At 29.8% G+C, this 10,411-nt stretch overlaps 1 protein-coding gene across 1 annotated transcript in view; it reads left to right on the forward strand.

Moving 5' to 3' along the window:
* Positions 1-9,124, forward strand: part of LOC105622568 — a 24,673-nt gene extending 15,549 nt beyond the window's left edge. Inside the window, exon 2 of the mRNA XM_012203984.1 lies at positions 8,763-9,124. Coding sequence (XP_012059374.1) covers positions 8,763-9,124 — 362 coding nt within the window. The remainder of the gene's footprint in view (positions 1-8,762) is intronic.
* Positions 9,125-10,411: the final 1,287 nt, after the last annotated feature.

A 10,411-nucleotide genomic window follows, 5' to 3' on the forward strand; every position in this document is an offset into this window, starting at 1 on the left:
GTTAAGTTAAACTTACTCTCTCTCTCTCTCTCTCTCTCTCTCTCTCTCTCTCTCTTTCTTTAAAAATACCTTAAAAAACTTAAAACTTATTAGAGAAAATCTAAAAGGTAAATTTGGGCTCTAAAAGGTAAACTTTTGTTCAAAATAACTCTAAAAATTATTTAAGAAAAGACTGAAAAGAATTAAAGAACCTCCAAACTAAATTAAAGAAAAATTATAAAAAATAATATATTTGAATTATTTTGAAGTTTTTTTTCTTTAAGAGATAATAATTGAGTTTTTCTTAAGATAATAATATAATTGTAAAATCATGAATTTGTTTAAATTTTGTTAAATTAAGGCACAAGCTCCCTTTAAGCCCGATCTACATAAGAACGCGAGTCGAGTGCAGATTGCAAGGCTAGAAACTAACCTAACATATTTTAATTATAATAGGTTGCAGGAAGTTGGGTGAACTTCAATTTTCGCGTTCTATTGCGATCTGTGACTTATTATAATCTGGTATATGTTTCATTTGCGATCTGTGTTCTGCATGCGATGTAAATCAGGCATTATTTATAAGGAAACTTGGCATCAAAAAATTATTTCGTTAAAACGTGAATGAATAAAAATCTTATAATACTGTGTCTTATTCTACCTGTATGGCTCTTATGAGAAAATGTAACATTCCCGCGTTTCTCTATGGCAGTATCGCGTATTGTATTCGCGGGTAAACTTTATGTCAACTTAGCTTTTAAAACTTAAAAGCACTTTAAAAAATTGTATGAAATAACAAGACCTTCGGTTGTTCTAAGATTATATTAAAGTCAGCCTTGAAATATTTTACTTTGTTAGATTATTTTGAATTAACCTTTTACACATACCTATTACATTTTAAATTGCCTCAAATTTTTTTAAGAAAACTCTTAATTACTTTTAATTACTTTTAATTAAATGTTAACTTTATTTAAAGCAAATTTTCTCAAGAGACAAATTATCCAGAACTTCATTTCAAGTTGAAGCCATTTTGTTGATCAAAGAACGATCGTGCGTTTACACATAATGCACACACAAATGCAAGAACGATATTATGTGTAAAGCTCTTTTTAGACAGTGCTTTCGAAACTGTAACGTATTTATATACAAAGCCGTTTTCTTTCAATTGTATTTGTTTACAATTAAATATATAAAGTTTGTTTTGTTCTTGCTTTTTTAATTTGCAAAATGAAGCTTAATTAAGGTGTCATTATAATTTTCGAGATTAACATATACTCTAAAAAAATGAATTTTTAACATCCTTGATGTGGATTTAACATCTATATGTGATGTTTACATAATTCTCATGTTGATATTAATATTAACATTAATGTGATGAATTTCAATCTTTGGTGATTATATCAACATCATCATAATATTAATATTAACATCCACATAGTGGGAATTATATAGACATTGCATGGTATTAAATTCGCACTGCCATTTTTTTGAGTATATGGCTCTTTGTAATTAAATTTTAAATATAAATTTTGTTTAATTTATATTTTAAATACATATGTGCAATATTCATATGATTTTACAGGGTGGCCCATATAAAGTGTTACATGTTATTATCTCTGAAAGTATGTCAAATTAAAAAGAGCTTCAGACAAAAGTTTGTAACACTTTACATGGATTATCCTATATTGTAAAATATAAAATATATATCAATACTTGTATAAGATTAATATAAGTCGCGAATTCGTTACACTGTGTATAATACGCACGTGCACGCAACGTGAATCTCACGAGTTCATCGAGTAATGCGAATTAAATAATGATCTCATGCTCCTTGAAGAGTCACGTTCAGAGTAGAGCTTTGATGTATCGTATGAATATCGCGTTTCTTCAAAGGTAGATAATACTCACTCTATAACAAGCATGTGTCTAATATGCGTAATTTGCGTATGTTATTCGGCATTATCATATATATCGTGATAAATAATTTATTTATATCAAGCACAGACTCATACATTTCTATCTCAATTAATGCAATTCAGTTTTTCTTGATGTGAAAATGAGCTACATGCTCTCATTAAACGCATACATACATTCACATACTTATTGCTTTCAATTTAATTAGTTTTTAAATTCAAATACGATCTCTAGATATTTAATAACATGCATTTCATGGTCAACTTATTCAAATTAACAGCCGTTTAACGTGAGATTTACACGTCGTTTATTTCTCATTTAGAAGAAACTTAGCGTTTTAATGAAAAATACGATAAAAAATATTTTTATTTTCTTATATTGTAAAATATTTTTGTCATCAATTCTTTTATAAATTCTTACAAGAATACGCATTTTAATTATGACTTTTTGACTTTTATTCTCTCATGTTTTTCTGAAAAAGAATTTAAAATCGGAACTCGGGTGGTCAAGAGTAAAAAAGAAGAGAGAGGGACCGGAATTGTGGACTTAAAGGTTCCGAGAGCATAAAATGGTAAACGGCCCTTTGCACGCGGGAGACATAACAGCAGGCAAGCCGATTTATATGCGCTCCTTAGCTCGCGCGTGCACGCACTTTACGATATGTAAAACCACTAGGACCAATATTGTGCGACGTCAGTGCTCCGTCGTAAAACTGACCGTTCGAACTGCCTCAACTTTGAAAGACTTTCGAGTAATATTATAACTTTTGCATCACGCTTGGCCGTTTACTTTCAACACATATAAGGGGGTTGTAGATGCCGTTCAAGATGCTGACTCCTCCTCGTTTATTCCTTTCTGCTTGTTTATTCCTTTGCATCTTAATATCTTTTTTTTACTCTTCTTCGATCTAGAAATTATTTTGCACATAATGTTTTAAATAATTAGCAATATCTTTTTAATTTACTATATTGAAAAAACTATATTGAAAAAAAAATGATATAAGAATTGATTTGTTTACTGAAAAAAAGAAGAGTGTTTAATTTTAAGATATTAAAATGTTTTGTTCTTGTCTCCATTTTTAAACAGTTCTTTTTTCAATGTTTATATGTGATGATTTTTATGATAAAGGATCGTACGACAATTATATTAAAAATTGAATTCCGACGAAATGAGTTAGTTTTCACATAATATAACTTATAATATAACTTATATGATAAAAAATGTTTTATATCACAGTTCTAAAACTATGATAGCTTTTATTCACCATTTATACGCGAAAACTAACTAATATTTCACTGGAACTTAATTTTCCACTAAAATTAGTATGGAGTTTTCTTGATTCTTTTTCTGAATACTCTTTTAATTTAACACCTCTTTTTATATTTGAGACTTACAATTTTCAATACGCGGAACATATCTTTTTGATTTTATAAGCAGCATTTAAATATTAAACAGAAAAATATGTTAATTTTTTATATTAAATAATATGAAAATTATTCCCTATATTTTTTACTTTATTATCGTAAATTGATTTGAAAAATTTATGTGAGAGCCTTCACGTATTCATTGCTATTTCCCTTAAGGATCTATAATTTGTTACTAATTAATTTTAATTGTTCTGTAGCAATTAATATAGCAGCCGGAACAGTACAATTTATGAGAGTTCTATAACTATTTTAGTCTGGATGGTATATTCTCTTTACAATTTATGTATGTATTTTAATGAATTACTCATGTATAGTTTTGCACACATACGCAAATTCACTGTGCATCAGATGGCTTCATCAAGAAGGATAATATTGTAATATCGCCATCGAGAAAATCGGTAATCTCAATGCAAGAAAAATCCATGTATACTCCGTAAACTGATATACGTATAATTTCGTTGTTGATAAATTACAGAGTTAAAAAATAAAGAAAGAATATTAAAAATGATATATCATTGGAGATATTACAGTAAAAAAGCAGCAAGTAAACAGACGATATGCATATAGAAAGTCAATATATACAGAAATCGTTTATTTATAAAAGTAATGTTGGAGAGTATAAGATTTTTTATTAGTTTATTTGCTCCATGAATCGAGGACACTGAGAAATGAATTTGAAAAAGAAAGAGATAAAAATATCATTTTAAGACATGTAAATAAATTTTATTTCATACACGTTATTCTCACATTGCGCTCTGATTTAAATATAATAATTTACTTTTGTTTGAACCGCTGTAGTTGATCTACATTTTTATACCTATTTGAAGCACAGACCTGATTTTAATACCCAACAACATCGATGAGCAATAAAAATGAAAAGTAAATTGCACTTCCAGTTTTCCGAGCTTTATATTTGGCATCATTTCAATCCGTAACGAATGTAGGTGACGTCACGTAATTCTAAGGCAACCGGAAGTTATGGCGATTAAGTAAGTCAGCGAACACGCAGCTGCGAATCCTATTTCTGAGCACGTTTGATCCGTTAATATTCTGTTACCCTTAATATCTATCATATTAAAGTTACCTTCTATATATCATATATAGTGTTAACTTTACATTAGTATGTTTTACTCGTGCTATTGTGATACCATCAGTAAGTTATTTTTTGTTAAATTGTTTTTTTACTACCATCATTACACAGCAGGTTTGCTGGCTTAATAATCGATGCAATTTTGTGGATCTTTTTCTAATCTCTTACTCTGTAGAAAGTAGTATTATAAACTTCGTAAAAATATAAAAATCTCGAACGTGATTTCGTTCAAATGAGAATGCGGTGTTAAAAAATATGTGATTGCGGACATCTCTCACGGCGAAAGGATCGGGCGAAACGAGCATGTACGCAAGGCTATGCTGTTGGATGTAATTTACGAGGCAAGCAATATTTTTACGGCTGGCTTACGAGTACTCTCTATGTTGCTTGGATTCATCTTCCTGATTGCATCTGGAATAAATCATTCTTATATCGAGTAGCGTCGTGTCCGAAAGGTCACCAACTGCGCCTTCTCTAATCTCACGATTTCCACATATCAAAGAAAGCGTTAATATCTGTAATTGACAATATCAAATTAGTTATTTTCGCAAGAAACTTTTTATAAATCTATGCGAATCCAATCTTATATAAGTATACCTGATTAAGTGTTACTCAATTCTTACCATTTTTAAAACAATATTCACTCGCAAAAGTATGGGCAATATATCGATATAATGATTCATATTTTTTATTGATGAGTATTTATATGGAAAATTTATATAGAGAATTTATAAAAATTCTAAGCTTTCTCTACTGGAAACTACGTAAATAATATAAATTATTCTATTTTTCTCTTATCTCTCTCTATCTTCTTATTACAAAAATTACTGAGGCGTGTTCCAATATACACTGGTAGTACTGAAAATCTACAGTATACGTTACGTGAACTATAGATTTTCAGTACTGGTAGTGCATATCGGAGCCTAAGTGATTGTGGCTAGGAAGCAAGAAGGTTAATGCAAGAAAGAAGAAACAATTATATTGGGTTGTCCGGAAAGTTCGTGCCGCAAAAGATTTAAATTTAATAAATGTATTAAAATTTAAATCTTCTGCGTTTCAATTTTCCTTCAAAATCGGCACGAATTTTCCGGACAACCCAATAGAAAAAAATTACATTTTTTTAGTAATTGATAAATTCACATTACGTTTTTTGATAAACATTTTTTTTTGCTATTATCAAGATTTGAAGTCCAATTTTTATTCCTTATGTTTCCATAATAAATAAACCTTTTATAATATACTTCGCTCGATATCGAGTTATCATTTCTATATGCGTGTTGATAACTGCACGGATATCTGCGCAGATATCATCCGTGTCTTGAAAAGTTTCTTTCTTGCGGCCGACGCAGTCCTTGATGGGAATGAAGGTACGTAAAGAACGGAGACCCGTAATAAATCTTGAGAATACTCTTTCTGCGCGGGCGCAAGTTGCAGTTTGTTGATAACCGCAACTGACCGCTTGCCTGGGGTGTACAACATAAATATTGGACTGGCCGATAATGTTTCGGACGTGCATTTGATGCAAAACATCAAGACTGTTAAGAAAATTGTTGCCCCAAGCATGATCGTTGCACATAATCGTCGATAGATCTAAATCGGAACTGAGCAAAATAAATATTTTATACATATATTTATATATATATATATGTTAAAATATATGTGACATATATATGTATATACATATTTCATACATATTTTAACGTCCTTTTTTGTTAAAAACGAAGACGAAAGTAAGAATTGTAAAGGATGTATTTATACTTCAGTCTTTTGTTCTATTTGGTTCAGGAAATATTAATTTTTTAAATATTGTTTAAAATTATGTTTATTACTGTGTTTTTTTCATATAAGTGCGAAAGTTATACTTATGAATTTCTAAAATGATGATCAAAAACGTTCACAAATTTTATAAGTACATGTCACTATATTTAGTGACATGTACTTATAAAATTACGCATTAAACGGACAGGTGTAATTGAAATTATGTAAAGTAATTTCTCGATCCGAAGTTTACGATGATGTAAATTTTAACTGCGATTATTTGCTTCAAGAATTAATAATAGATGAAATTACTGATATGCCATAAAACTTATTGGTGCTTTTAGTATCAAAAGCATTGAATTTTTTGTAAAGAGAGACTAAATATAAGATAAATAAATAAAAAAATATAAGATAAAATATAAGATAAATATGCAAATATTATTCAAAATTATGACATGTGATAGATTACAAACCTGTCTAAAAAGATCGGCAAGAATATTCCCGCAATCGAAATAATATCACTTGTAACAAATGAAATAGATAATTCTTGGATTTAAGAGAGCATACTTGCTTTGAATTGAAATTGTGAATTGAAATTGTTTCATAATCTTCAGTGTATAATAAATCTTGTAATCTTACGCATAATTCACCGTAATTTTCAAGTACCCTCGTAATCAGTATGCACGCGGAGCAAGAGCCTGCCGCAATTAAGTAACAGGACGTGTAATTTACGTCTAAATCATACAAAATTTATGTTATCTCAAATTAAAGGATAAAAACATATAATGTTGTAGATTTACGATATTTTTCTTTCAAAGTCTGTAAACCTAAATCATCTCTTTTTTTAATCTCTTTTTTAACCTTTTTTGAATTGATTTTGAAATAGTAAATATCGTTAGATTAACTTTGAAATATCTCAATTGGTATCATCCTTGCAGTATATAGTAGATAAATATGAATCATCTTCAGAATTCACGTAAATACACGAAGTGAGGACTTAAATAAAGTACGCGATATTGTTTGATTTAGTTTAATAGGTATTAGAGATCTGTCCCGACAGCTTAAAGAAGCAACTAATTTAAGTCACTTGTGATGCTTTTAACATTGTTATAAAGGAAGTTTGAAAAAGAAAAAAGGGAATGAATGTATTTATTATTTCCAGCAGGAATGATGACAATTAAATTTATATTCCATCAATTAAGCAATGAAAACACAAAAGGCAATAGTTGAGCGAAGCTGTGTAATAAATCGTTTCTTTCTCTTAATGATTGAGAAATTCATACATTGTGCAAAACGGTTTAAAAATTTGATTCATTTTAAACTGAAAATTAAATTCTATGAAGCGTGTATTGGATTATGGACTACGCAGGAGGGGGAGGGGGATACATGCCTCCCCCCAAATTTTATTTTCAAGAAGAAATAATTATGAAAATCAATGACTGCGCGTTCATCATATAAAGCAGTTTCGCACATAACTGTAAAATTATTTGTAAAATTATTTAATATAATTTATTTATACATTTAGATCTATTAAAGAACTAAAAAAAGATCACTGATATAATTTCTAGATTCTTTATTATCTTCATTAAAGTAGCGATTACTTGACGAGAATTTACTTTGTCATTGTTAGCATTACATTCTTTTATTATGTTGGATATAATATTAGAAGATTTAAAAAAAAGCACAGTCTTTCTGATCATAATAATTTTTACAATGAACTGCAGTACCACCACTTTCTTTTGAGGGATAAAAACGAATTAAGAAAGAGGAACTTAAAGAATCAGGGTTAGCAGAGGTGTTAAAAGAAGGTTAAACTTTCTTCTCAGTATATCTTTCCTTAGCCCAATCGTGCACAACGAGCATCATTAAAAGATTTTTTAGTAGATTGCGAAGAATGAAAATCTGAATGTAGTTAACAATGTTGGAAAATCGCCTCAATGAACTAGTTATATATGTTAAACTATGCTTGCGAAAAGAAAGAAGTTGGAAGAAGAAAACTGAAATTCGCTAAAGCCTTCGAAGACTAGCTTTAACATAAGTATATTTTAATAAGTTTTATGTGAAGATAAATTTTTGCCCTCTCGTCTGACTGAAATCCTGCGTACGCCCATTGGATTGATTCATTACATTGCCGATAATCTTTAGATGATTATTTATTGAATACTGTAATCAAGATCTTAAAATTGTAGAATTGCTTTTCAAATTTAACTGAACCCAGCTATTGTAAACAATTAACGAGATATTTCGTTGTATTTTTATATTACGAAATAATAAAATAGTCGGAAAGTACTGACACAAGTAAAAAGTAAGCTTCTATCTTTTACATGACATTTTTTTGTGAAATAACATATAGATACTATATTGCTACTGTATTAATTAAACTGATAAGGAACGAACAGTCACAAATTTAAAAAGGTTTTGTGAACTAAATTTTTCTGAATTAGGCCAATTGTAGTTATTTCTTGAAAATTTAAGTTGTGAAGTAATTACTGTTTAGAATATATGTTTGCATTTATTTTAATTATTTTTATCGTTGTAATAAATAAAATTACTAATGCAACAATGAATAAAATTATTCTTTTTTTCTTCTTTTTCAGTCATTTATGAAGAAGAACCAATGTCATTCATGACATTCCAGCAGGCGTCGACATGTTGTTATGTCCCGCCAACACAGATCTTGCACACACCATACAAGGAACAGCTTGATGAAACAAAATCACAGTATCCACTTTTGAATTTGGAATACCCATCCCAAAATTTTCCAGTTTGGTCCTCTAATTTCTCATCAATGACAACAACAAATATGTCTCTTGAAACACTTAAATCTCCTTCTGAAGTATCTGTTAAATCTTTTGATCCTTTTATTGATTTTTCTGCTGGGCCTTCTACTGATTCTCTTACCGAACCTCTTCCTGATCCTCCTATTGATCTTTCTACTAAATCTTCTACATGTTGGTAAGTCTATTTTTATCTTATTTTTTGGACTTTTGATAAAAATTTATTATATAGACATAACCAGTTATAGACATAATCAGTTGATTTAGTATTAAATATTTGGATACTGAGAAATCCTCTTATTATTTGTCAGTATGCAAGGCGTCTGATGAAATCGAATTTGTTATAAATATTAAGTATGTGGAAAAAGATTAATTTTCGGTTTTTAGAACATAAATCGTGATCTCCATTATTCTTGGTGCTTTTTCTTTGTTTGGATCGTGAGAGATATCGAGAGAAAGAGAGAGAAAGAGGGAGAGACAGAGTCATAATGGGAAATCCGGTGCACATAAAACAGATTCTAAGCTATAAAATTTTCTTCCTTCCGAGAGTTAAGACTGCGACATTAAGTAAAGAGTCAAGGACATTGGGCAAAGGGCTGCTCATCTGTCCATTGCTTCATCTTTTTCTTTATCATATGACATTTTTTTATTTCCCTTAAATTCTTGACTTTTAGCATCTGTAATTATCAAAAGCAATTATTTTTTTATTCGTCGTGCTAATATCATCGTTGCATAATACTATCAAAGATCAAATTCATCTGTTGAAGAATTGTAATCAGTATCATTAGCAACTGATTTTGAAAGATTATGAGAGGCATTGAGGCTGCCAAATTGTATTAATTTACATCTTTAGAATAAACGGCAAATTATATAGTGACTTTTATATTACATTTTTTTTCCAAGAAATCTTTATTAGTATCAAGTTTGCGAATATCTTCAAAACAACCGCATAGAGCGTGCGGAAATTCAAAGTCACCGATGCGTCGATTGTTCCTCTTTTCCAACTGCAGCTTAAATGCTGGCGACACTAAAGAATCGAATTTACGAGTGTTGGTTGTCAGTTTTCTCCATCCCATGCTTGTCCACGACGATACTCGGTTATCGTTCTTACTAGGCAATTTGAAGAAAACAACTTTTGCTATATATGAGAAAGCAGGACTCAAATCCGACGCCAGTTGGCTATCTGGGATTACGCGTGTTGCCTTAAAGATAAGCTGTCTACGGTATTTACATTTAATTCGTTCTCATATATTTGCTGGCGCCTCAAGGAGATTGCGGCAAGTCTTGATTAATTGCTGATACATTCTAGGAATTCTCGTATTTCGCGTAGTTTCCATATTTAGATAAACTTCGAATGAATGCATGTGTACATATATTTATTAAATGATTAATCACAAAATTTATACATCCAAGAAATGAATTTTAAATTGAAAAATCATGAGTTTCCGTACATTTAAATTATTGTTTTT

Source organism: Atta cephalotes (assembly GCF_000143395.1).
Source record: "Atta cephalotes unplaced genomic scaffold scaffold00046, whole genome shotgun sequence".
Taxonomy (NCBI): Eukaryota; Metazoa; Arthropoda; class Insecta; order Hymenoptera; family Formicidae; genus Atta; species Atta cephalotes.